Source organism: Symphalangus syndactylus, chromosome 14, assembly GCF_028878055.3.
Source record: "Symphalangus syndactylus isolate Jambi chromosome 14, NHGRI_mSymSyn1-v2.1_pri, whole genome shotgun sequence".
Classification (NCBI taxonomy): Eukaryota; Metazoa; Chordata; class Mammalia; order Primates; family Hylobatidae; genus Symphalangus; species Symphalangus syndactylus.
Window position 1 is genome coordinate 17792101 of NC_072436.2, and position 27481 is coordinate 17819581.

Here is a 27481-nt window from a genome sequence, read left to right on the forward strand (position 1 = left end):
TCATTGACTGGAGAATGATGCCGATGCCATCACATTACCTGCCCCCAGCCTCCCCCGCAACACACACACACACAGCACATCCTGCTCTGCTGCGCACCCAGTGCCATGGACCTGGCTGCCAAAGGTGTAGAAGCATAGGCAACATCAGGAGTGTTACAAAGGGCTCTTTCCTTTGGTGTTTGTAGCTTCCCCTAGGGCTGCAGTCATTCGCAGACTGCTGGGCGCTTGGCCTCAGGGCTCTGTTCTGCCCGCCCAGATCTGTTCCTGAGCCTGCAGACGGCTGTGAACCAGAGAATCTATTCTTCAGGCGGGAGTTGCCAGTTGCGGCCAAGGGGGCGGGGCCCGGAGGCGGGAGGGCCACGTGTGCGGGAGGGAAGCAGGAAGTGACTGCGGGAGTGGAGGCGGCGAGCGAGTGGCAGCAGGGGCTGATGGAAGTGCAGTGGGGGCTGGAGAGGGCACCCTAGTGAGTTGGCTTTTCTCTCCTTCGGTGCCTTTGGTTGGGCTCGAGGCCCGGGGTCGGGGGCCATCAGGACAAGAGTGTGGGACTTGGAAGGGCAGCCACCTGGAGCTTGGAAGGGGGTACGCCTGGAGAGAGGAGGGGTTTGGAGGAGAAATTGGAGGCTTTGGCAGGTGGCGGGGCGGGGTGGGAGGGTGAGGGGTGGTGGGAAGGAAGTCCCCGGACCCCCGCTATGTTCCTCTCCAGGGTGATCTGGAAGGCCATGACATGCCTTCCTTTTACAGTCTTAACCCAAGATCCTCTTCGTTCATCGCTTCCTAGGGGGTGTGTGGGGGTACCCGGGATTCCTGGGAGCAGAGGCAGCTACAATTCCAGCTGCTCCCAGGCCCCTCCCACTTGCTCTGGCTGTTAGCTGGACCTCTTGAACTTGACTGGGAATCTGGTTAACTTGCAGCAGGTCTGGGTGGGGCGTGACAGTGTGCATTTCTACCAATTCCCAGGTTGGGTGGTCCGCGGACCACGCTTTGAGTAGCGAGGCATTAGAGAACTTTCCCACAGTCCTCTCTGCCCAGACCTGAATCCTTCTGCTGGATTCCCGCTCGTGGAGTTAGGGCATGTGTGTGCAGCTCCACTAAGGCCCAGCAGCCCTAGTGCTGTTTCCACTTCTGCAACTTCACCAGCCTCTTGAACTGATTCTTGGAAGCGGAACAACAGGTTTAAAAGGAGGAGAAAGGAAATAAAGAAAACAAACCTGTATCAATCAGCTGGGAATGCCCATGTGCTGCTGTGGCAGGTGTGTACAAGTGTACAGGCTGTTGGCATTTTAAAAGTTGGAACGGGCAGAGAATGATTCTCCCTGCTGCTAACGAATCAGGGTTGATGGAATTAATATCCCCATCGTGAGGAAGTCTGAGCCCCATTGTGTAAGCTGTGCTGGAGATGCTGTGCCCTAAAGTCGTTACTGGTCTGCCGGTTAGAGAAAACTTCTTGTTCTCTTGGGACTCTGCCAGAAACTTTTTCTTCTCTTGAGACTGAAGAAAACTTTCTGTTCTTTTGGGACTCTTCTTTGCTCTTGCCAATCCCACGTGGGGCAGGAGAACTCATTTTCTAAGCTTTTGGTATTGTAGAAGTTTTACCAGTTTTATTTATTTATTTATTTATTTATTTTTTATTTTTTTGAGACAGAGCCTTGCTCTGTCACCTGGGCTGGAGTGCAGTGGCGCGATCTCAGCTCATTGCAACCTCCGCCTCCCGGGTTCAAGTGATTACTCCTGCCTCAGCCTCCCGAGTAGCTGGGACTACAGGTACTGGGACTACAGGCACATGCCATGACGCCCGACTAATTTTTGTGTTTTTAGTAGAGATGGGGTTTCACCATGTTGGCCAGACTAGTCTCGAACTCCTGACCTCAGGTGATCTGCCTGCCTTGGCCTCCCAAGGTGCCGGGATTACCGGCATGAGCCACTGCACCTGGCCAAGTTTTACCAGTTTTAATCTTTTGCTTTCCACAGTTTAATGTGCATAAGAATCCCCCATGGAATTCCACAAAATGCAGACCCTGATTCAGAAAGTCTGGGGTGGGACCTGAGTTTCTGCATTCCTAACTAGCTCCCAAGCCGGACCAGTGCTGCTGGTTCTCTGACCACCCTTGTAGCAAGGATTTAAAACAGCAAATAGAGAAGAAACTTCTCCGAGGGGCATTGGGCTTGCATTGCCCGTGATCAATGCTGCTCCTGTTGGGATGGAAAGGATGGTGGCCTTGGTCTTCCCTCTATGTCCCTTTTTCTGACTCAGGAGGGTGCTCAGATATACATGGGGACAGGCTTAGACGAGTGTTTCCCTATCCCACTAACCACCGGGAACATCCACGAGCTTCCTCTGTTCTGTTCACCAGCCCACAAGATCCACGTTGACTTTGGCCTGTTGGCAAATGTAAATTGTTTGCTCTCTTCTGTAGCTGTCAGGAGGCACATTCAAATACAGGAAAGAAAGGTGTTTTTGTTATGCCCTGTCTTGGATGATAAGTACTCAGAGGATGATCACTTTGTGCTGTTCTTTGTAAATGCTGTTTGAAATTTTATCCACAGCAACTCGGAATAGATGATTGGTGTAATGGTCCAGATGGCTTGGTTTAAAAACAAAGACCAACCCCTCTTTTTAGGGTGGCTTAGCACGATGACGGATGTAAAGGGTAGTTTTTTAAAAATGATATTTTTTTCTTTAATTGACGTGGTCACAGTTTTCACGATTGGTGCAGTTCGTTTAGAGTGTGGGAACTAGAGTATGATTCCACAGATGCTATTTATCTCAGGGTTTCTGGCACAGAGGCTGAGCCAGGGCTCACCTGGGCTCACCTGGACCCATAGCCCTTCCTAGGTTTGAGCCTGGGTGTGTTGCTGAGCCGCTTGGCATAAGGGCTGCATCCGCACTCTGCCATGGTTTCCTTCCAGGGTCAATCGAGGCAGCGTCTTCAGCTCTTGATCTGCAGGCTCAGGGCTGCTGGCTCCTCACAGAGCACCGGGGACTGGCAGGGCTGAGCCCAGTGTGGTCGTGTTCAGCCAGCCCTCTGGGTGCTGGCAGACCATCAGGGAGATGAATGAGGCTTTGAGATGAAGCCCTGAGCCCAGCGTTTGTATACCAGAACACAGGGCTTTTCAACAAATGGGTTTCTCTGCCTTGTAACTTTCCACAGGGAGAGATCTGATTGTCATCTCAGATCCAGAATTTTAAGCATGTTAAAGTCTGGAGGAGGTTCTCTGGACTGAAATGAGAGGGAGTGGTACTTCCCTTCCTTTCCTTGGTAGGCGGTGGTGTAACTTCAGCTTCAGCAGCAGGGTGCTGAGTTGACCAGGGGACATTCCATTCCTGGGTCCGTTTGCTTGTCCTTGCTGACTGTCCTGTGCAGGTAAGCTGGCCCTTTTCCATCTAGCATATATTTTTCAGGGGTTACAAAGCCCTATTTTACAGGGGTGCCAAATGTGAAAAAGCACCATCCCCGTCCTCAAGCAACTAAGGCTGTAAAAGATGGAGGCAAAGCCACACTGAGAAAGGACCAAAGCTGCATGCTGGGACAGGGCTGGGGAAGGCCAGAAAAGCCTTGGTCGTGACGTTGGCATTAGGTGGGCTGCAGAGGATGCTCCGGGTTCTGATGGCTGAAAATGTGCAAGGAAGGTATTCCAGGAGGGAACTGTATGAACAGGGACTTGGAGGCAGGATTGTCTGGGGCTTGTGGAAGGTGCCATAAATAATTCAGTTGAGCTGGAGTTTGGTGCTCATGCAGGCATGATGGAGAACAGGATTGGAGAGTCGGGGGTTGGGGGGTATCAAAGGTTGGTCGGTGGAGTTTACCCTTTGGCTGGGCAGGTGCACTGTAGCAGATGTGACGGGGATTTAGATTGGAAGTGTGTTGACATCACCTGAGCTAGTCACCTGTCTTTGGAGGAGGCTGAGCACAGATGGTGGGCAAGAGATGGTAGAAGAGGCAGATTGTGTGGGGGAGGCTGCATCAGACCCTCCTATGCCCCATTCCTCTGGAATAAACCACATTCTTTGTGCTTCTCTTTGAAACCACTTCTCAATGTTGCAGCCTTTTTTGTGGGTTCCCCTGGCATCTCCCCGTGCCTTCCTTCAGATTAAGAAGATTTCCAGTTCCTGGGAGACCTGGATAGAGAAGCCTGACCTACGTGCTGGGTGGCTGAGGGACACTGGGATGGAGTGGTGGAAGGGTACATACCATCAACCTGGAGGGAGGCCAGCTCCCGCACGGGTGTTAGGACATGCCAGAATATGAGCCTGTCACTGAAACAGACCACCGGCGGCTGACCCTCTCGCTCCTCTTGCACAGCTGTATCCAGCATGCTCCAAGGCCACAGCTCTGTGTTCCAGGCCTTGCTGGGGACCTTCTTCGCCTGGGGGATGACAGCAGCTGGGGCAGCTCTCGTGTTCGTATTCTCTAGTGGACAGGTGAGTTGCCTTGCTTTGGTTCTGGATGTTGGTGGGGAGCCCCTCGGTAAAGGGGCACCATCCCACTCCATGGAGCAGGTTTGTAGACTTTTCGACGTCCCTGGCCACACCCCCAGGCATTGTGTGCTGGGGTTTGTTCTCTGTCTTCTTATTTTCTCACCTTCTCCCTGCCAGGCCGGGAGAACAGATGTCTGCTTGCTGTAGACACCTTCACGCACCATCGTCTCCTCTCCTGACCCTTGACAGCCTCACTTGAAGGGAATGGGAAATGAGAAGCTCAGTTATTGAGGCTTCGTTAGCCTGCTGCCTCATTTCTACCTGCCATGTAATTTCTTTTCTTTTCTTTTTTTTTGAGACAGAATCTTGCTCCATTGCCCAGCCTGGAGTGCAGTGGCAGGATCTCAGCTCTCAGCAACCTCCGCCTCCCGGGTTCAAGTGATTCTCCTGCCTCAGCCTCCTGAGTAGCTGGGATTACAGGTGCCTGCCACCATGCCCGGCTAATTTTTGTATTTTTAGTAGAGGTGGGATTTCACCACTGGTCTCAAACTCCTGACCTCAGATGATCCGCCCACCTCGGCCTCCCAAAGTGCTGGGATTGCAGGCGTGAGCCACCGCGCCTGGCCTGCCATGTAATTTCTTTCAGGCCTGGAGCAAGTGGTACTATGCATGACCGAAGAAGAACATTAGATTTCAGGTGTAACCGTCCTCCCCTGTGGCCTTGAGTTGGGTGGGATGGTTGGAAAGACCTTGGGAGAAGAAGGGGCATCTGTTCCCTTTCTCTTTTAACCCATCTCCAGGTTGTGTCCTTTCCTTTTGGGATGAATATAGACAGACCCACCTCCCTGGCCCCCTGCAAACCCTTACTTCTCTCCCCTACATCTTCCTTGTATCCTACTCACTAGCCCCAGTGCCCTCACTCACTGTCATGCCCCCACAGCCTATGCATGCCTATATCCCCCACATCTCTCCCTTCTCCCACAACCCCATCCTTACACCCCTTCTACACACTTTCCCTATAGTCCCACGCACCCACACTTGCACACATACCCATATGCCCTCCCCACACCTCTGCACAACCCACACTCACCTCATATGCCTGAAATTGCATTCTTTTCTCCAACCCAGATCACCCTCAGTCCATAGCCCTGGAGCCATCCGTGGGTATCTTGATGAATGCACAATCCCTGCATCGTTCACCTCGGTAGCCTGAGACATGGTCGGAATGGCAAATGAATAAGTGACTTAAGATCTAGTTCAACATGTTGTGAGGGAGATCTGGAAATGAGAACACCTTTGGAAAGTTCGCAAGTCAGGCGCCCTTGTGTTAGAGACCAGTACAGCAGGCCTTGACTTCAACAATAAAATCCCGACCTCCCTTGCTGCACTGCACTGCCCCCGGGAGCTGATGGGTTGGAGATTGGAAATGAGAAAACACACAATCCAGAAACACAGGTTATCTGGAACCTAGGTATATAAGATGCCAAGATAAGTCAAATTCATAGAGACACATTGTAGAATAGCCAGTGGCTACAGAGGAGGGCAGAAATAAGTTATTCTTGAATGAGTACAGAGTTTCAGGGTTTTTTTTTTTTTTTTTTTTTTTTAGACAGAGTCTCGCTCTGTCACCCAGGCTGGAGTGCAGTGGCGTGATCTTGGTTCACTGCAACCTCTGCTTCCCAGGTTCAAGTGATTCTCCTGCCTCAGCCTCCTGAGTAGCTGGGATTACAGGCATACATCACCACGCCCAGCTAATTTTTTTTGTAGTTTTAGTAGAGACGGAGTTTCACTGATAACCCCATCTGGCCAGGCTGTTTTTTTTATTTATTTTTATTTTTTTTGAGATAGAGTCTTGCCCTGTCACCCAGGCTGGAGTTCAGTGGCGTGATCTCAGCTCACTGCAACCTCCGCCTCCTGGGTTCAAGTGATCCTCCCACCTCAGCCTCCCAAGTAGCTGAGACTACAGGTCTGTACCACCATGCCCAGCTAATTTTTGTATTTTTAGTGGAGATGGGGTTTCACTATGTTGGTCAGGCAGGTTTTGAAGTCCTGACCTCAAGTGATCTGCCTGCCTCGGCCTCCCAGACCGCTGGGATTACAGGTGTGCACCACCATGCCCAGCTGAGTTTTAATTTTGTAAAGTGAAAAGTTCTGTAGACCACATGGCTTCTTTCACTTCAAAGAATGTCCATAGAGCTCATCCATGTTATAACATGTGCCAGAATTTCTTTCGTTTTTAAGGCTGAAGACTATTCCATTGTATGTACATACCACATTTTGTTTATCCATTCATGTATGGATGGATAGCAAAAAAATCTCTTTATTGAAATATAAGATGCTTATGGAAAAATGCACATTTTATTAGGCTGGTGCATTTTATTAGGTTTGCACGAATCTAATATAAGTGTGCAGCTTGATAACTTTCCATAAATGCTCATGAAACTAGAGCCCAGATCAAGAAACAAAACAATACCGGCTCCTCACCTCATAGCCCCTTCCAATCAGGAGCCTTCAGTCTCCCTCCCAATCCCACCATCCCCAACCTTTACTCCAAGGCTCATCTCCCATATGATCTCCAACAGCACGGATATTTTCCCGGTTTCTGTGCTTTATTTAGATGGAGTAATCATATAGTATGTGCTGTTCTGCATCTGGTTGATTTCACCCTACTTGTTTTCCAGTTTCTTTCATGTCCCTGTCTGTTTGTAAGATATAAGTGTAGTATGTGTGTGCGTTCCCATTGCCATTATGGTACCTGTTGTATGAGTATATCCTAATTAATATATCCATCCTACTATTGGTGAGAATTTGGGTAGTTTCTAGTTCTGGGCTCTTACAAATAGCACTGCCGAACATTTTTCTTCGTGGGTTTGTTGAATACAAGTGCATTCCTGTCATGGGATTACTCAGGAGTGGCACACATAGTGTTCACCTCTCATTGGTGCTGCCAAATCGTTTGCCAAAATGGTGGTACTCATTTGCACCCCCATTGTGTGAGGGTTTTTTTTTTTTTTGAGACAGAGTTTTGCTCTTGTTGCCTAGGCTAGAGTGCGATGGCATGATCTTGGCTCACTGCAGTGTCCGCCTCCCGAGTTCAAGCGATTCTCCTGTCTCAGCCAAGTAGCTGGGATTACAGGCATATGTTACCGTGCTTGACTGATTTTTGTATTTTTAGGAGAGGTGGAGTTTCACCACGTTGGCCAGGCTGACCTCAGATTCCTGACTTCAGGTGATCCACCTGCCTTGGCCTCGCAAAGTGCTGGGATTATAGGCATGAACCCTTGTACCCAGCCTATTTTTTTGTATTTTTAGTAGAGGTGGGGTTTCACCATGTTGGCCAGGCTGGTCTTGAACTCCTGACCTCAGGTGATCTGCCTGCCTCAGCCTCCCACAGTGCTGGGATTACACACATGAGCACTGTGCCCGGCCTGTGTGAGGGTTTTGATTGTTCCACCTGCTCCTCTGCTCCTCACCAACGCTTGGTAATTCCCATCTTGTAGACCGGCTGCTTGCTAAAGGTTTACAGTTGTAATTCACAGGGAAAGCTGAGTAAGAGACAACACAAGGGCCAAGGCAAGCCAAGCACCACTTGAAAGAACACTTCTGATTGGCTATGGGGTGGATGGAAAGTTAACCAAAAACTTTCCCCGTGGTTCTTGGCCCATTGTATAAACTGAGGACCTCACAAGCTCAGGAGTCGGCCAGTCTTTATTTGTGTGGCTCTTTTGGGCCTTATGGTTTCTTCTTGTCCCAGGAAACATCATCTTATTTTCTCTTGGAAACTGAAACATCTTGTTTTGATTTTCAGAGGCGGATCTTAGATGGAAGTCTTGGCTTTGCTGCAGGGGTAAGTAGTATGTAGTAGGAGAAATGGAAATTGAGGCATACTGATTCTGACATTTGTCTGCCAAGGGCTGTCTTCAGTCCCTCCCCTTGCAACCTAGATGCATCTCTGTGTTCCTCAGGCACTAACACCTCCCTCTTATCACCTGCCATATTTATTTCCCAGCTTATCAAATGCCCATTTCTCTTTAGACAGCAATTGAGTTTTATTTGACAGCTGCCTCAGGACTAGGAAAATAAGATCATATTTGGTAAGGGCTTAGCACAGGCCTAGCCTAATACATAGTTGGCTCTAACTATACTTTTTTTTTCCTCCCCTTCTCCCTTAAAAGATCTTTTTTATAGGCCTTTTTTTTTTTTTTTTGTGACAGTTTTACCCTGTCACCCAGGCTAGAGTATAGTGGCACAATCATGGTTCATTGCAGCTTCAACTTCTCTGGGCTCAGGTGATCCTCCCAACTCAGCCTCCTGAGTAGCTGGGACTACAGGCATGTGCCAATGTGCCTGGCTGGTTTTTGAGTTTTTTCAGAGATGGGGTTTCACCATGTTGCCCAGGCTGGTCTTGAACTCCTGGGCTCAAGTGATCCACCTGCCTAGGCCTCCAAAAGTGCTGGGATTACAGGCATGAGTTATGGAAGCCGGCATATTATAGACATTGTTAAACATGTAAAAATTGTGGATAGAAGCCTGTGATGCATCCCAGACACCCATCTCCCAACTTCAATCATTATTGACATTTTGCTAATCTCAATTCACCTGTCCTCCCCAAAACTTCTTGGGAGGTTAGAATATTTTATAAAAGCTAATCCCAGACGACATGTAATTCCACCTGTAGATTCAACACACATGTCTAATGGAATGACTTTTTAAAAATAAACATAATCACATGGCCATTATACCTACCAAATTAATAATTCCTTTTTATGATCTAACATCCAGTTCATATTCAGATTTTCTCCATCTTTCTAAAGGTGTCATCTAATATTGTTTTGTTATAATCGGGGTCCAAACAAGGTTTCTACATTGCATTTGTTTGTTATATCTTTTAAATCTCTTTAATTTTTTAACAGTTCTTTTTTTTTTCATGCTAGTAATTTGTTGGAGAAACTGGGTCATTTGTCTCTAGAATGTTGGCTGATTACTTCCTTGTGGTGCTGTCTAACTTGTTCCTCAGTCCCCTATATTTCCTGTAAGCTGAGAGTTAGACCTGGAGTCTTGATTAGTTCAGATTCCATTTTTCAGGCATGAAGATGTCATGGTGCTGTGTATTGCAGATGTATCACCCATATCAAAAGGCATGTAATATGTGGGTTTCCCTTTTAGTTGATCAGGGTTTGGTTTCTTTCCTCAGTTTTTATAGCCCTGCGATCTGGAAAAACTAGCCTGGAGGTGGAGCCTGCCAGAGGCCATCTGAGTCAGTAGCTGTTAGACTGGAGCCACTGTTCCATCAAAAACACCGTCCTTTCTGAGCCATACACAGGTGCACAGAGAGTGTTGAGAAAATTAGTTTCTAGGTCCTCAGCTTCCATATGTTCTCTTCCCTGTAACTGCTGTGCCTGAGAATGCTGGGGAAGCCAGCCCTCCTTTCCTTCCTTCCTTGGCACAGCTTCCCTTTCCCACCTTACACAAGAAAGATGCTCTTGCCTTATGATCTTGTCTCTGGGTGGCATGGTCTTCAGGCAGACATGGAGGGCCCCTTGGAATGTTGGTGCTGGCGTGGAGAAAGTGAAGGGCCCTGTCTCTAATCACTGGGCATAAGTCCATTTTTTTTTTTTTTTTTGAAATGGAGTCTCCCTCTCTTGTCCAGGCTGGAGTGCAGTGGCTGGATCTTGGCTTATTGCAACCTCTGCCTCCCGAGTTCAAGCAATTCTCCTGCTGCAGGCTCCCGAGTAACTGGGATTACAGGGGTGCACCACCGTGCCTGGCTATTTTTTTTTGTATTTTTAGTAGAGATGGGGTTTTGCCATGCTGGCCAGGCTGGTCTCGAACTCCTGACCTCAGGTGGTCTACCCGACTCAGCCTCCCAAAGTGCTGGGATTACAGGTGTGAGCCACCATGCCTGGCCCACAATTCCTTTAGCAGATCTGATGCTGTCCTGTCCTTTGAAGGTGGTTCTAATCAAATTGTCAGCAGAGAGGTCCTTGAAAGTAATTTTCTATGATGGACTACCCTGGGATTTTGGACCTGTAACTTGAAAAGAGTACAAAGAACAGAATGCTAATATTATAACACAACATCTCTTTTTTTCCCCATCCTCTCATTTATATGAACACATTTTCTCTTCCTTGTGTTATGAAAAAGAAAAAAAAGACAAGAAAAAAATAATAAAATTGATGAACTCTGTCTTATTCTAGTAATGACTACTTAATAACTATCCTCATATAGATGAATGAATTGAAAAAACAAGAATAAAGCCCCATTCACTAATATATATACATTTCAAATAACATTTTGCTTTGTAATGTTTAATAATTATAAAATGGTTTATTATATATTATTCTTATGAATCTCTTTCCTATCACTAATAGTTATCATTATTAAATCCAGGAAATTGTTATTTAAGCATTTAGAACCCTAGGCTCACAGGAAAATTTAAAAAATTAAATTAAAATGTATGTAGATACTTATTTATTTTTCCCTTTTTTTTTTTTAAGTTTCAGTAGGTTTTGGGGGGAACAGGTGATGTTTGGTTAGAAGGATAAGTTCTTTAGTGGTAAAATTTCTGAGATTTTGGTGCACCCAGCACCCAAGCAATGTACACTGTACCCAATATGTAGTCTTTTATCGCTCACCCCCAGCCCCCCTACCCTTTCCACCAGATTCCCAAAGTCCACTGTATCATTCTTATGCCTAGCTTAGCTCCCGCTTATGAGTGAAGACGTGATGTTTGGTTTTCCATTCCCGAGTGACTTCACATAGAATAATGAATTCCATCCAGATTGCTGTGAATACCATTATTTCATTCCTTTTTATGGCTGAGTAGTAGTCCATTATACACACACACACACACACACACACACGTATATATATATATATACACGTATATGTGTATATACGTGTGTGTGTGTGTGTATATATGTGTGTGTATATATATATCACATTTTCTTTATCCACTCCGTGATTGGTGGGCATTTGGGCTGGTTCCATATTTTTACAATTGTGAACTGTGTTGCTATAAACACATGTGTGCAAGTATCTTTTTTGTATAATGACTTCTTTTCCTCTGAGTAGATACCTAGTAGTGGGATTGCTGGATCCAACGGTAGATCTACTTTTAGTTCTTTAAAAGGAACTTCCACACTGTTTTCCATAGTGGTTGTGTTTACATTCCCACTAGCAGTGTAAAAATGTTCCCTTTTCACCACATCCGTACCAACATCTATTATTTTTTGATTTTTTTATTATGGCCGTTCTTGCAGGAGTAAGGTGGTGTTGCATTGCGGTTTTGATTTGCATTTCCCCGATCATTAGTGATGTTGCGCGTTTTTTCTTATGTTTGTTGGCTATTTGTATATCTTCATTTGAGAATTGTCCATTCATGTCCTTAGCCCACTTGTTGATGGGATTGTTTGTTTTTTTCTTGATGATTTGTTTGAGTTCTTTGTAGATTCTGGATATTGGTCCTTTGTCAGATGTATAGATTGCAAAGGTTTTCTCCCGCTCTGTGGGTTGCCTGTTTGCTGATCATTTCTTTTGCTGTGAAGAAGCTTTTTATTATTTATTTATTTATTTATTTTTATTATGTTTTGAGATGGAGCCTCACTCTGTGGGTTGCCTGTTTGCTGATTATTTCTTTTGCCGTGAAGAAGCTTTTTATTATTTATTTATTTATTTTATTATTTTTTGAGATGGAGCCTCACTCTGTCACCCAGGCTGGAGTGTGGTGGTGCGGTCTCAGCTCACTGCATTCTCTGTCACCAGGGTTCAAGCGATTCTCCTGCCTCAGCCTCCCAAGTAGCTGGGACTACAGGCGCCCACCACCATGCCTGGCTAATTTTTTGTATTTTCAGTAGAGATGGAGTTTCACCATGTTGGCCAGGCTGGTCTTAAACTCCGGACCTCAAATTATCTGCCTGTCTCAGCCTCTCAGAGTGCTGGGACCACAGGCGTGAGCCACTGTGCCTGACCTACAGAAGCTTTTTAGTTTGTAAGTCTTATCTATTTATCGTTGTTTTTGTTGCATTTGCTTTTGGGTTCTTGGTCATGAAATCTTTGCCTAAGTCAATGTCTAGAAGGGTTTTTCCAGTGTTACCTTCTAGAATTTTTATGGTTTCAGGTCTTACATTTAAGTCTTTGATCCATCTTAAGTTGATTTTTGTATAAGGTGAGAGATGACGATCCAGTTTCATTCTTCTATATGTGGCTTTCCAATGATCCCAGCACCATTTGTTGAATAGGACGTCCTTTGTCCACTTTGTTTTTGTTTGCTTTGTAGAAGATCAGTTGGCTATAAGTATTTACCTTTATTTCTGGGTTCTCTATTCTGTTCCATTGGTCTACATGCCTATTTTTATACCAGTACCATGCTGTTTTGGTGACCGTAGCCTTAAAGTATGGTTTCAAGTTGGGTAGTGTGATGCCTCCAGATTTGTTCTGTTTGCTTGGTCTTGCTTTGGCTATGTGGGCTTTTTGGTTCCATATGAATTTTAGGATTATTTTTTCTAGTTCTGTGAAGAATGATGATGGTATTTTGATGGGAATTGCGTTGAATTTGTAGATTGCTTTTGGCAGTGTGGTCATTTTTACCATATTGTTTCTCTACCCATCCGTATGCATGGGAGGTGTTTCCATGTGTTTGTGTTGTCTATGACTTCTTTCAGCAGTCCTTGTAGAGTTCTTTCACCTTCTTGGTTAGGTATATTCCTAAGTATTATTATTATTATTATTTTGCAGCTATTGTAAAAGGGGTTGAGTTTTTGCTTTGATTCTCAGCTTTATTGCTGTTGGTGTATAGCAGAGCTACTGATACGTATACATTAATTTCGTATCCTGAAACTTTGCTGAATTTATGTATCAGTTCTAGGAGCTTTTTGGATGAGTCTTCAGGGTTTTCTAGGTATACGATCATATCGTTGGCAAACAGTGATGTTTGACTTCCTCTTTACCGATTTGGATGCCCTTTCTTTCGTTCTCTTGTCTAATTGCTGTGGCTGGGACTTCTAGTACTATGTTGAATAGAAGTGGTGAAAGTGGGTATCCTTGTCTTGTTCCAGTTCTCAGGGGGAATGCTTTCAACTTTTCCCCTTTCAGTATAATGTTGGTTGTGGGTTTGCCCTGGATGATTTTTATTACCTTAAGGTATGTCCCTTCTATGCTGATTTTACTGAGGGTTTTAATCTAAAACGTTTGCAGATATTTATATGTCAGGGAAGTGTGATAAAGAAATCAATAATATGGCTGGGTGTGGTGGCTCATGCCTGTAATCCCAGCACTTTGGGAGGCTGAGGTGGGTGGATCACCTGAGGTCAGAAGTTTGAGACCAGCGTGGCCAACATGGTGAAACCCCATCTCTGCTAAAAATACAAAGTTAGCTGGGCATGGTGTCACATGCCTCTAATCCCAGCTACTTGGGAAGCTGAGGCAGGAGAATCGCTTGAACCGGGGAGGCGGAGGTTGCAGTGAGCCAAGATTGCACCCTTGCACTCCAGCCTGGGCAATAGAGTGAGACTCTATCAAAAAAAAAATCAATAATAGATTTTCTAGTATAAATATAAGTTGCTTTAGGATATATTCTGTGGTGAAATAGAATTGAAATACAAGTCAAGCAGAAAAAGCAATGATTTAAATTTTTTGGCTTTTGAAAAAGAGTTTGCTTATGGTGCATTTGTGTGTGTGTGTGTGTAAAATGTAACATGCAAACAAAAGTGCATCAAACAAAGAAACATAGGCTTGTTTATGTATCCTGTTTTTAAGTGGATAATGATGGGAATAAAATCTCTATTCTATTTAGGTCCTACTGGATTCACTTAAAAGACTGATGAGATAGGCTGGGCATGGTGGCTCACACCTGTAATTCCAGCACTTTGGGAGGCTGAGGCGAGTGGATCACCTGAGGTCAGGAGCTTAAGAGCAGCCTGGCCAACGTGGTGAAACCCTGTCTCTACTAAAAAAAAGACGAAAAACAGAAATTAGCCAGGCATGGTGGCAGGCACCTGTAATCTTAGCTACTTGGGAGGCTGAAACAGAAGAATTGCTTGAACCCAGGAGGTGGAGGTTGCAGTGAGCCGAGATTGTACCGTTGCACTCCAGCCTGGGCAACAGAGTGAGACTCCGTCTCAAAAAACAAAACAAAACAAAAGACTAATCAAACAGTTGTATTTAAACAAATCTATCTACCTAGCTACCTACCTACCTCCCTACTTATCTACCTACCTGTCTATCTGTCTATATCTGATCTATCTATCTGCATATATATATATGCCTAAAATGATATCTTCTGCAACTATTTAAACTGGAGACAAAAAAGTTTTAAATGTCAACTTACAAATGAGTGATGGGGCACCTAGTTTTTCAAAGTTCTTTTTTTTTTTTTTTTTTTCTGAGACGGAGTCTTAGTCTGTCACCTAGGCTGGACTGCAAAGGTGTGGTCTCGGCTCACTGCAAGCTCCACCTCCCGGGTTCATGCCATTCTCCTGCCTCAGCTTCCCGAGTAGCTGGAACTACAGGTGCACGCCGCCACGCCTGGCTAATTTTTTGTATTTTTAGTAGAGACGGGGTTTCACCATGTTAGCCAGGATGGTCTCGACTCTTGACCTCATGATCCACCCACCTCGGCCTCCCAAAGTGCTGGGATTACAGGCGTGAGCCACTGTGCTCTAGGTTACTCTTTTAGATCAGAAGCTATTGTAAGATTCACATAGCAAAAGACAAAAACCAAAAAAAACCAAGAAAGGAAACAAACCAACAAAACCAGATAGAGTAAGAAGTTTTCAGGACACGAAGAATGAATTTGGGAGCATGAAAACGTGAACACTTAAGATGTAATTTCCTTAAAAAAAAAATCACAAGGCCAGTGTGTTATCACGAATGAGGAGCTCGGATAGTTGCACTTCTGACTTTTAAAGTAGTCAGTAGAAAGAAAGAGACTCTAAAGATTATGTGTGTGTATTTATCAGAAAGAAATGATTTACTTTTCTGAAATTGTCCTTGAGCCAGATGCGGTATCTCACGCCTATAATCCCAGCACTTTGGGAGGCAGAGGCAGGCGGATCACTTGAGCTCAGGAGTTCGAGACCAGTCTGGACAACATGGAGAAACCCTGTCTCTGTCAAAAAACAAAACAAAACAAAAGAAACCCAAAAATTAGCCAGGCATGGTGGCATGTGCCTATAATCTCAGCTAGTTGAGAGGCTAAGGCAGGAGAATCGCTCGAGCCTGGGAGGCAGAGGCTGCAGTGAGCCAAGATCGTGCCATTGCACTCCAGCCTGGGCAACAGGAGTGAAACCCACTCCCAAAACAACAATAACAAACATTGTCCTTGAATATGAGGTAGTTGCACAAAGAAACTCCTGGTGGGTCCCCAGATGCATAGGGAATGTCAGAACATCATGTTCTGGGACTCAAACCCAGGGGATTTTAACAACTCAAAGTGGATTCTCGTACCTGTCTCACTGAACTAGGGAAAGGCAGTATGGTCCAGGTGGCTGGGCAGTCACAATGGCTTGTGCTTATATCATGGAATAAATTACATTTAATAAGGCCAACTCATTGGCTGGGACAGTAACTCTTAACCGAGGGCAATGTTGCCCTCCAGGTGGCATTTAGCACGTTTGCCACGTTGGTATCTAGTGGGTAGAGGCCAGGGATGCTACTTAACATCCTGCAACACACAGGACACGATGCATCACAACCACAAAGGACTCTCCAGCCCCAAGTGCCAGTCATGCCAAGGCTGAGAAACCCGGGTCTAGAGAATTTGTTGTATCATCTCTAGCCAGAGAGTAGAATGTGGAAAAATTCAGATGTAAAAAAAAAAAGAAAAGTCCCCTTGCCTCTTCCCCTTACTTCTCATAGGTCACTACTGTCAATCCTGAGTCTGTATCCTTGGAGAAATTGTATTATGCATACGTAGTGAGTGTCAGGTCAGTGAAATGTGCCGTAATGCGTGGTACTGTAAAGGCTTTGCTCCCTCAACCCAGTTCTGAGATGCTTTGAATATATGTCTTGAAAAAGACAAAACTGGCTATAAGATAGTTGACTGGGGTCCCGTTGTACCTTGCACAGATGTCTGCACAGCACTGTAGCTTGGTGTTACAGTTGGTTTGTATACATTTATGTATATGTTGTGTGTACGTTGCAATACATCTGTAATATAATGCTGCAGTGACATATTTATACAATATATAATTGTTCACCAAAGTAGGTGTTTCTGTAACAGATTCCAGGGACAAAGGACATGTGTATTTTAAATATGCTTAGCAAAAATATATTTCACAAGTTGTTTATTCTCATTAGCAGGGCCCTGGAAGTGTTAATCATTTCTTCTTAATGTCTCATTTTGGAATTTATTTGCCTATTTTTCTCCTGACTCCTTAAATTTCTCTCCAAGTCTCTAGTAATTATTGTCTGTCTCTCATCAGCACCTGTGTCTAGCCTTGTCTTTTTTTTTTTGCCCGAGGCATGAACTTAATAGGGAGAGTGGTTACCATTAAAAAAGTCATTATTCCCTCTCAGGATCCTAGAGTAATATACCTTAAAGGGTAGAAAAGATTTTAGGTGATTAGAATACCTAATATTTATTGAGTCCTTACTGTGTACAAGGTGTTCTGCCAAACACTCTACCTAGATCATCTAATTTAATTTTATAATAATGACTCTTTGACGTATATACCAGTTACTATTATTCCTCCCCACTTGACAGGAACAGTGAGTTTAAATAAATTGTTCAGTATCACATGGTGAGCAGATCCAGGATTTTTTGAAATGCAGTCTCACTCTGTCACCCAGGCTAGAGTACAGTGGCGTGATCTCAGCTGACTGCAACCTCTGCCTCCCGGGCTCAAATGATTCTGCCTCAGCCTCCCTAGTAGCTGTGATTACAGGCACCCACCACCACGCTCAGCTAATGTTTGTATTTTTAGTAGAGACGGAGTTTCGCCATGTTGGCCAGGCTGGTCCCAAACTCCTTACTTCAGGTGATCCACCCACCTTGGCCTCCCAAAGTGCTGAGATTATAGGCGTGAGCCACTGCGCCCGGCCTGAGATCCAGGATTTGAACTCATAGTCTGACTGTAGAATTTCCACTCTTATACCACAGTGCCTCTGAGCAGATGTCTGGTCCAGCTGCCTTTGTTTACAGACAAGAAACAAGTCTGGGGAGAGTAAATGTCTTATTTAGAATTGAAAATTGCTAGATAATGGCGGAGGTAGGATGGAACCCAGATAAGATGTCAGAGGCTGCCAGTATTTGGCAGAGTGACCTTGGGCAAGCTCATTGGTCTTCCTGGGCCTCCGTTGACTCTGCTGAGGAATGAGGACATTGGAATGGATGGTTCATTAAGACCTCCTTGTTCCTGCATATTTAAAGGGACAAGTTGCAGCACAGGTTAGCAAACATCTTTTCGTTGTAAGGTAATTGCGAAGTGTTTCAGTTGGATTTTAGTTCACCTACTTAGGGATATGATTCAGTGGCAAAATTAAACATGCAGTTGAATATCCTTTTCATGTGAGTGAGAAGGCAGTCATTGTCCCAAAAGACATCTGGATGAATTTGGAGTGGCTGAAACATCGGGGATCACCATTTTAATTTTATTTGCTGTGGATCTGCTGTGTCTCTTTGGCAAGGCTTGAACCAACTAGGAATCTCTACATCAGTGCATATTCTATCAAGGAAAAAGCACTTATATGGAATAATAGGACCATGAAGCTGCAGAAGAGAAAGACAGTCTACCAATCAAGAAACTTACTTTTAGGCATGAAAAGGCAATTTAATATCTATTATTTTATCCCATAGGGAGCTGGTTTCTTATGAAAGACATGATTTTATTAAGGAGGTTTTGGCTAAGTCTGCTTATGTGCAGCAAGTGGTGCATAATGTTTTTTTCCAAATAACTAGCTCACTGTTGGAAGTTAATGATGTTCTCTAGTGATAGCCTTTGAGTCTGGAGGAATGATAGTGACCAGCTGTTCTCCATTTCCAAAGAGAGCTGGATGGAAAGAAATTGACTTAAATTGTAGCATGGCCGGGCGCGGTGGCTCACGCCTGTAACCCCAGCACTTTGGGAGGCCGAGGTGGGTAGATCACGAGGTCAGGAGTTCGAGACCAGCCTGGCCAACATGGTGAAACCCTGTCTCTATTAAAAATACAAAAAATTAGCCGGGCATGGTGGTGGGCACATTTAATCCCAGCTACTTGGGAGGCTGAGGCAGGAGAATTACTTGAACCCAGGAGGCGGAGGTTGCAGTGAGCTGAGATTGTACCACTGCACTCCAGCCTGGGTGACAGAGCAAGACTCCATCTTGGGGCGGGGGGCAGGGGGAATAATTGTAGCATGAAGTCAGGGATATTTTAGCAGGGCCCCTGGAAAGATTGATTCTAGAGTAAATATGATTGAGGGAAAGTCCGGGGGAGGGAGCAGTCATTGAATTGGGTCTTTGGAAATCCTAGCTTTTATACTATCAACTCTATAGATCCTGGATTGAGAAATTAATAATTGCTGCTACCTTTTTTTTTTTTCCATCTTACTGCCTGAGAGGTAGGGAAGCCTGATATTGGAGATTTTTTATGGAATTGGAATGTGAGGGGTCTTGGACCACACTGAGATGGGCTGGGCCACAACCTAAGCACTACAAGACCGTATGCAAGGAATAGGCTCATGGACTCTGAGGAGGCTACTGCAAAGATAATTGCTGTCACTCTGAGCTGTGGTTTTTCTCTTTAGGAGGCTGGGAGAAATGAAAGACCCTGAGATGACCTCCCTGGGATGGTAACCTCCCAGGGATAAAGGAGAGAGCCAGAGAGCGCTTGGACCAAGAGCAGATCTGTCCCCAGCATCACTCAGGCCTGACTTCCCAGGCCTGACCTTCAAAGTTTTGGGACAGTTGTCTAGGGTGAAGCTCCTCTCTTAAATTTGCTTTTTAAGGGTTTAGGGAGTTGGGGAGCCCCAGGGCCTCCAAGGTTCTATTCTTTGCAGGTTTGCTTGTTCTGCACTGGTACGCAATAACAAGGGAGGTGCCTTTTGTCTATCTTAGGGCTACGGCTGCATTTTGGGTGGGCACTCAACAAAGAGGTGAGATAGTGTAACAGGGTTGGTTTGGTAGGACCTTGAGCCACCTGCCCCAGACGCCCCATTTGACAAGCCCAGTGTGGCCTGGTGCCTGAAGAGGACATGGGGGAGGGTCCCTCTCTAACCATTATTCACAGCGTGGTTGCCGGGTCCATGGCACAGGTGCTATGGGGCACCCACTGCCTTCTGACGTGTTGCTTCCTGCATAGCAATGCTACAAGACACTGGCACTCCACACTCTCATAATTGGGATATTGGGACCCTTAGAGTTTATGTGATGAGGAGTTGGCATTTTATTTTATTTTATTTTTGGGGTGGAGTCCCACGCCGTCACCCAGGCTAGAGTGCAGTGGCACAATCTTGGCTCCGCCTCCTGGGTTCAAGAGATTCTTGTGCCTTGGCCTCCGTAGTAGCTGGGCTTACAGGCGCCTGCCACCACGTCCAGCTAATTTTTGTATTTTTAGTAGAGATGGAGTTTCACCATGTTGGCCAGGCTGGTCTTGAACGCCTGACCACAAGTGATCCGCCCACCTTGGCCTCCCAAAGTGCTGGGATTACAGGCGTGGGCCACTGTGCCCAGCCAGCATTTTATTTTTAAAGACCTCAGATGGTCAGTTTCCAATGAGAAAACCGCTGTGCATTGGCAAAGGTGAACATTCTCAAACCACGTGAGGCACAGACAGGAGACCGTGAACATATTTTGGGAGGCAAGCCTGACTGTTGGCCCGGCATTCCCATCCCCCAAACACTGGTGGTTTTTGTGGGCTTGAGGCTCTCTGACTCCCGATTCTGCTGGGAGGAAGACGAAGTCTTGCTTCAAGAAGAGGGGGTGGCACAAAGTGGGGAAGGAAGGAAGAAGAAAGGGAAGCAAAACACTCAGGAAGGAGACGGATGACGATGATTATTTTTGTATTTTTTCTTTTCAGTTTCATGCTTCAGATTTCCAATGTCATTATCCACAGCGTGGGGGAGGAAGTGATACACATCACCTTCTCTGTGCCTTGATGGGAAGTAACAGCCTTTGTCTTGACGCATGAGCCCGCGTGTGTGCTGTCGCTCTGTTGAGCATCTGGGGTGGTGTGGCCCTGAGGCCTGCCCAGAGCCCTGCAAACAGTCCCTGTCTGTCCCCATCCCTTTCCCCCTTCCTCCCCACGTTCATACTCTGACTGCGTGAGTGAGTATCTGGCACCCCTGCTTCCCCTCCTACCCTTCTGCGTTTCCCTGCAGGCCTGGGCCTCTGTATTGATAGGGCCACAGCGTTCTGCCTGGGAAGATCTTCCTCTTTAGGGGCATCCTTCCCTGTTCCTGTGAAGGAGAGGGCGGGAGTGAGTATATGTGATTGATGGGCAGAAGGTTAATAAGGGCCTAGAGATTCAGTTTAAATAGTCAGGGGTGAGTGCTCTGAAGTTGCAGTAACTCTTGTTAGTTTCTCAGTAGGAACAGGTAGATGTTTAATAGATATTCCTTTAGGCAATCAGCTCATTTTTTATTCATTCGTTCTTTCGTTTGTTTAGCATTTATTAAGAACTTGCTCTATTGCAGTCACTGTGCCGAGTGCCAGGGGTTTGAAGAAGTGATGGGAGATGGCCTCTGTGTATAAGGAAGTGGTGTGTTAGTGGAGAGGCTGGCAAAGTACATGGGTGCCTTAAATTCAGCCTGCTGCCTGTTTTTGTAAATAAAGATTTGTTGGAACACAGCCATGCCTATTTGTGGAAATATTGCGTGTGATTGCTTTTGGACTACAGTGGCAGAGTTGAATAGCTTCAACAGGACTCTGTGGCCCCAAAGCCTAAAATATTTACTATCTGGCCCTGTAGAGAAGAAGTTTGCTGGCCCCTGATGCAATGTTTATGACACGGTTTTCTGAGGTCTGGTGGCAGTGAACTGCCTGAGCAAGAACCATCAGGACCACTGTGCTGGAGGAATGCTCCCTGGAATGTCTGGTGTTCCCAAATGGGTGATTTCCAGGGGGTCACCACATCACCACTTTGTGGTGGACCCTCCCAAACACAGCTTGCTCTTCATTTAGGAGCTCAGTGCTGCAGCAGCTCTTCCTTTGCTCAACTTTTGCCTTTGAAGAATCCTCAGGGGCTGGCTTTGCAAGTGAAGCATGATGAATTATCTGGGCCCTTTTGCTCCATTCTTCTTGTCATAAAGGAAACAGTGTTTCAAGACAGATGGCCAAGCCAAAAGTGTGCAATTTGAGATTGTGAGGGAAAGCTAGCTCAAGCAACACTCAAATTTGCAACGGCCACTAGCACCTGTACTCTAGCAGAGTAAACTAACTTGGCCTCATGTCCTTGATGGTTCACTTCCAAGGAGTTCTCTGGCTTTGGGGAAGTTCTCTTCATTCTGTTGCATTAGTTCTCCACCCTGGCTGCACGTTAGAATCACCTGGAGAGCTTTAAAAAACCCCAATGCCCTGAACATACCCTGGATTAACTACCCCAGAATCTCTGAGGTTGGGGGGTGGAGGGGATCCTAGGATAAGGCACCAGTAATTTTTAGAGCTCCCCAGGTGTATTAGTTCATTTTCATGCTGCTGATAAAGACATACGGGAGACTGGGCAATTTACAAAAGAGATGTAATGGACTCACAGTTCCATGTGCCTGGGGGGCCTCACAATCATGGCAGAAAGTGAAAGGCATGTCTGACGTGGCGGCAGATGAGAAGAGAGCTTGTGCAGGCAAACTCTTTTATAAAACCATCAGATCTCATGAGACTTACTCACTGTCATGAGAAGAGCATGGGAAAGGCCCGCCCTCATGATTTAATTACCTCCCACCGGGTCCCTCCCACAACATGTGGGAATTGTGGAAGCTACAATTGAAGATGAGGTTTGGGTGGGAACACAGCCAAACCATATCACCAGGTGACTGTGATGTGCAGCCAAAGCCGGGAACCCCTGTTCTAATCGGGATCATGGTTTAATGAAGGATGAGCTGGTGTTTGGAAAAAGCAGACTCCCTTCAAAGGCTCCATGTAGCTTTGAGGCTAAGAATTCAACTGAGTTAATGCTTAGGGTTGGGGTCATAGAAGAGCTCTGGACATAAAGAATGGGGCCCTGGAGCTTGAATGAGGGAAGCCTGGGAGGAGGCCGTCACCTCTGGTGTCTGGCTGCAGCCCTGTCTATGGAAGGTTCATACTTGACATTAGTGTTGGTTCTCAAGACTGTTAATCTTGATACTAGCCTGGGTTGGGGGCAGTTGTCATACTTTCAGGTTCATTTTCCAGTTGGTCATGGGATACTCGTCAGCCTGCAACTGGGAACTCAGGCCTGTCCTCTGGGCCTGGCTCCTTGGCTCTCATAAAAGAAAGAAGGCAGGCAGGATCTTTCCTGCTTGGAAAGTTTGAGTTTGAGTTTGAATTCTCTCTTGATGCACAGTGCCTGTTGGATCACATACTGTGTCTGAAAAATCTCAGGCTGGCAGAGACTTGTGGGAGTCATCTCAGGCAGCCCTCTGCCATCAGACGGCACAATACTTCATTGAATCCAGACAGATGGTAGGAGTAAAGATTGTTCCCAAAGACATTTGTGAAGCAAGACTTTATGCTTTTTTTTTTTTTGTAACCTAATTGAGTGTTTAGCTAGCTTGTTAGAAACTTATCTGATCTAAATGTCTTCTGCTGCAATTTAAATAATAGGGAGTAGCTGACATCATTTTTCTTATGCATCTTAGTACCAATCACATGAAAAAGCACTTACTGAGTATCGGTTCTTTTGAAAGATACCCTGAGTGCAAAGGATCAAAGTTAATATTGGTTAAGTTTTGTCCTTTAGCCCTTGCATGTCAAGACCAAATCCATACACGGATTATTAACACAAGTGCTTTGTGGAGAGGCTGTGGTTGGATTGCATATTACTGCTTTTTAGCAGTGGCTTGCTCATAAAAGGGGAGAAGAGCCAGTAATCAAAGCTTTGTCAAGGGCCTGTGTAATTTTAGAGTTGGCCCAAACGTGTTCTGTTTGCAGAATAACCATTTGTTTCTTTCTTTGGAGAACAGCTGCTCAGAATGTGGGAGCAGGGAGAGAATTGTCTTCAGGCCAAGCCCTCAACCATTTAGTGAGCACTTAGTATGTGTAAGGCATTGTGGGAGAGCATGCAAAGAAGCAAGATATAATCCCTCCCTGCAAGGAGCTCAAGATTGGCTGGGGAGAGAAGTCACATTTGCCTGTCATTATGAGGCAGGTCAGCATGTAGTTGTTAAGAAGGTAATGAACAAAAGGTGCTGGAAACTCAGTGACAGGGAGTTTACTTCTAGTTGGTGAATTAGGACTTCTTCATGGATGAGCTTGGGTGGGAGGGATAGGTTGAGTTTTGACAAGTAAGGATGGGAGTGGGGAAGAGGGGGTAGGGGAAGGAAATGCGTTATAGGCAGAGGGAACAGAAAATTGGAAGCGTAAGAGTGGAAAATACAGGGCTGTTGGCAACACAGTGATTCGTTTGGTTGGGCGGTGATGCCAGAGAGGTAGGTTGGGGCCCATACATCATCAACCTATAGTTCCTTAGAAAGGAGTTGTGCTCTGTTCTCTAGATTGATGGGGGAGTTCCTGGAGAGGTTTTTGAGAAGGGGACAGGGTCAGACCTGTGCTTTCAAGAAACACATTCTGTTGGTAGCAGATAGACTGGCCATGTGTGTGCACAGGGGGAGGCTGGCAGTTGAGAAATAGGATGGAGGTTCTTGCATTTAGGTGAAAGGTAATAATGAGGCTTTGACTTTGGACAGAGGCATAGGAGATAGGAAGTGTGAGAGACAGTCCTGCTGGAGAACCTAGAGGACTTGGCAGTCATTTGATTGTGAAAGTAATCAAGCAAAGCTGTTCGAGCTTACCACAGGGACTGTGTGTCTGGGGCCAACTCCCCTGGGGCTGTTAAAGAGTTTGGCATCACCGTTCTGCCTTATGGACTGAGGGGGACTGTACCAGAAATGAGGAGGCCGGGGGTCTCTTAGGCTTACTTATGTCAAATCTGTCTCATCTGACTGAGTTTGTACTTTGGAATCTACATGTGTTGGGGTGGTCTCCATGGCAACAGGACACCTACAGCTGGTTGTACTAGTGGTGATGTTTCCTGCTTCTCTGCATTTGGTGATTCACATCTATAAGGATTAGATTTGACTGAGAGTAACTGAGACCTGAAAAATAGTGGCTAAAACAAGAAAAACCCCTCTTCTGTAGAAGAAATCTAGAGACCATGGCTGGGAAAATAGGCTCATGGAGTCAGTAGGGTTCTAGACTCCGTTTTTGCTCACTGCTTTGCCCAAGAGGGCAGCCTTTGTCTTTCTGGCCCAAGGTAGTTGCTGGAGCTCAAGTCATCACATCTGCCTTCCATGCTGGAAAGTGGCAGGAGGGAGGTAGATTCCTTGAAAGTCCTGCAGAGCAGGTCCACTTACATTTCGTTGGCCAGAACCTATTCATATGACCTAATGTAGCTGCAAGGAATGCTGGGACTTTTAGCTATGCAGCAGTTTGCCCAGCTAAATGTTGATACTCTATTACTGAAAAAGGGCAGAACGGAAACTGGAGCAGGCACTCAGCACTCTTGTGGCCACACAGCCTAGTGCAGAGAGAACTTTTAGCCTGAATTCTGTTATTGATTTGCCTTCTCAGTGTATATTTTGTATGTTGCTTTTAAAATGAGTTATTTCTTTCTTTAGTTTCGTTTGAAAGGAAGAAGTAATACATGAACTTGGTAAGAAATTCAAGTAGTACAAAGGGTATACGATAAAAATAAGTCCCTTAGTCTCTTTGTGTTAGCTAGGACTTTTGGGATCATGAATGATAGAAAACTCAATCTGGCATAAAGAAGAAATAAAATGTATTGGTCTGTGCAATTAAAATATCCAGGAGTAGAACTGGTGTCAGGGCACTGCTAGACTCTGTGGATCAAAGGATACCACCAGCACCTGGTTTTTCTCCATCTCCTGGTCCTGCTTTTCCCTGTGTGGCTTCACTTTCAGGCTGTTTCCCATGACAGGCCAGTTACTGCTGGCCCATGAAACTTGAGCAGGATATGTGCTCATCCCTGAATACTAATATATGTTGCCAGGGGATGTAGTGTATTAATGGCCAAGCCTGGGCCATGTGTCCTGTCCTCCCTCCTCCCACCATTAGAGTAAATAACAAAGATAATAAGGATGAATAATGGAGGGAAAAGTGATTCCTCCAAAGCAAATTAAGGTGTTTTTGCCAAAGTAGGTATAATGGATGTTGGGTAGTTAACATACAGTAAATGTGGAGTATGGTTAGAAAACACCTCAAAACTTAGTAGCTTAAGACAACAACAATTTATTTCCCGTGGTTCTAGGTTGGCTGAGCTCAGCTGGGTGGTTCTTCTGCTGATCTTGCCTGGGGTCACTCATGAGGCTGCAGTCATTTGGCAGTTCCGCTAGACTGGAGAGTATAAGGGCCTCTCTCAGGTCTGGGGCCTTGGTATTTGTTGCCTATTGCCTGGGCCTCTCCATGTGGTTGCTCATGGTTCAGTAGTGTAGCCCAGGCTTCTTTATGTGGCAGTGGAAGAGCTCCAAGAAGGTGAAGGTGGAAACCGGAGAGTCTGTTTCTCTAGTCTCTAGTTCTCAGTAGGTGGAGCCTACAAAATATCATGGCCATGCTTTGCTGTCTACCACCTCTCCTTTGCAGAGATGACACCTGTTCACAGTCCATCCTTCCAGAATCAGTATTCCTTTTTTGGTGCCAAGTGCCTTTATTGTGGCCAGTCTCAGCTGTCACTTGATCCCTACACTGGGCTTCCCCTTTGTCTTGTTTTCTCTGTCCTGCCTCTGAGCTTCCCTTTGGGTACCAACTCCCATCCAGTGAGAAGAAATGCTGGCTTTCTAAGTGTCTATTCAGTTTACTAACTTAAACATTGGTGGAAAAAATTCGAAGCCCCAGTTAAGCCTAATGCGTTCTCTGTTTGTAAGCAGCAGAGAAGTAAAACCTCTGTGGGCCCAGATCAGTCATAGGTGTTCTGGAGCTGCCGAGAGGAAAGGATTTGAGCTAAACGCTCAGTCCAAGGGCTGTGTTATTCTGGAAGCAAGAATTAGCTATTGGGTGAGGTGACATTCTGTGGCTGACAGTAACTTAATATCTTCAGAATCTTTTTGCTTGGGGGAAGGATTCCTGACCTCCTGAGAACAGGTGTGTCCAGGCTGTGGACCTGGAAGAGGCAGGGAAGAGAGAACTTTTTTATATTCTAAGCTTCAGCATGGGTTGATTTTGTTAACCTGCTCCTGTATTACCTTTATCGGTTTATTTTTATTTTATTTTTTGAGCTGGAGTCTCGCTCTGTTGCCCAGGCTGGAGTGTAGTGGTGCGATCTCGGCTCACTGCAACCTCTGCCTCCCGGGTTCAAGCGATTCTCCTGCCTCAGCCTCCCGAGTAGCTGGGATCACAGGCACCTGCCACCACACCCAGCTGATTTTTGTATTTTTAGTAGAGACGAGGTTTCACCATTTTGGCCAGGCTGGTCTCAAACTACTGACTTCAAGTGATCTGCCAGCCTCAGCCTCCCAAAGTGCTGGGATTACAGACGTGAGCCACTGAGCCTGGCCTCTTTTTTTTTTTTTTTTTAAGGGACCCAATAATTCTCTTCCACAATCAGAAATCAATATCTTTCCCCCTTTGCTGGGGAGACTGTCTCATTTTATAAATTTAATTTATGGCTATAAAGACACTTTGACTGAGAGCAGGAGGGAGAAAGGGGAAGCCCTGTCTTGGTGTTCCTCAGGCAGGGGTATGGGGCAGAGTTGGGGGATACAGTGCCAAACCGTGTTTTTTCCCCTATCCCCCCTCTGCCAAGTGTGGTGAGAAGAGAAGCATGGAGACCAGAGGAGCTGACATTATGGGCTGAGAATCCTTGCTGTCTGCTTTTCCCAGGGCCTGGAGAGGTTTGCTGGCTACAGGGTTGGATGCTGAATGGATCAAGGAGTTTTCTTGGCCTCAATCCACTTCCCTTCCCTGGTGGCTCCCACCCTAAGGAATACGATCTCAGGAGTC

The 27481-nt window shown here is 45.8% G+C and overlaps 1 protein-coding gene across 25 annotated transcripts in view; it reads left to right on the forward strand.

The window, feature by feature from the left end:
• Positions 1-344: 344 nt before the first annotated feature.
• SLC39A11 (solute carrier family 39 member 11) overlaps positions 345-27481 on the forward strand; it is a 467051-nt gene continuing 439914 nt past the window's right edge. For 4 of the 25 annotated variants that reach the window (XR_010115566.1, XM_063617454.1, XM_063617451.1 and 1 more), the window contains exons 1-3: positions 384-463; positions 4302-4420; positions 8226-8264. Coding sequence is in view for 24 of the 25 variants with exons in the window: in XM_063617454.1 (XP_063473524.1) it covers positions 4313-4420; positions 8226-8264 (147 nt within the window). In the remaining variant the exon portion in view is untranslated. Of the gene's footprint in view, positions 580-957; positions 1251-2999; positions 3363-4301; positions 4421-8225; positions 8265-27481 lie in introns of those variants that run through there. The other 21 variants (XM_055243867.2, XM_063617442.1, XM_063617456.1 and 18 more) reach the window with 15 other exon arrangements.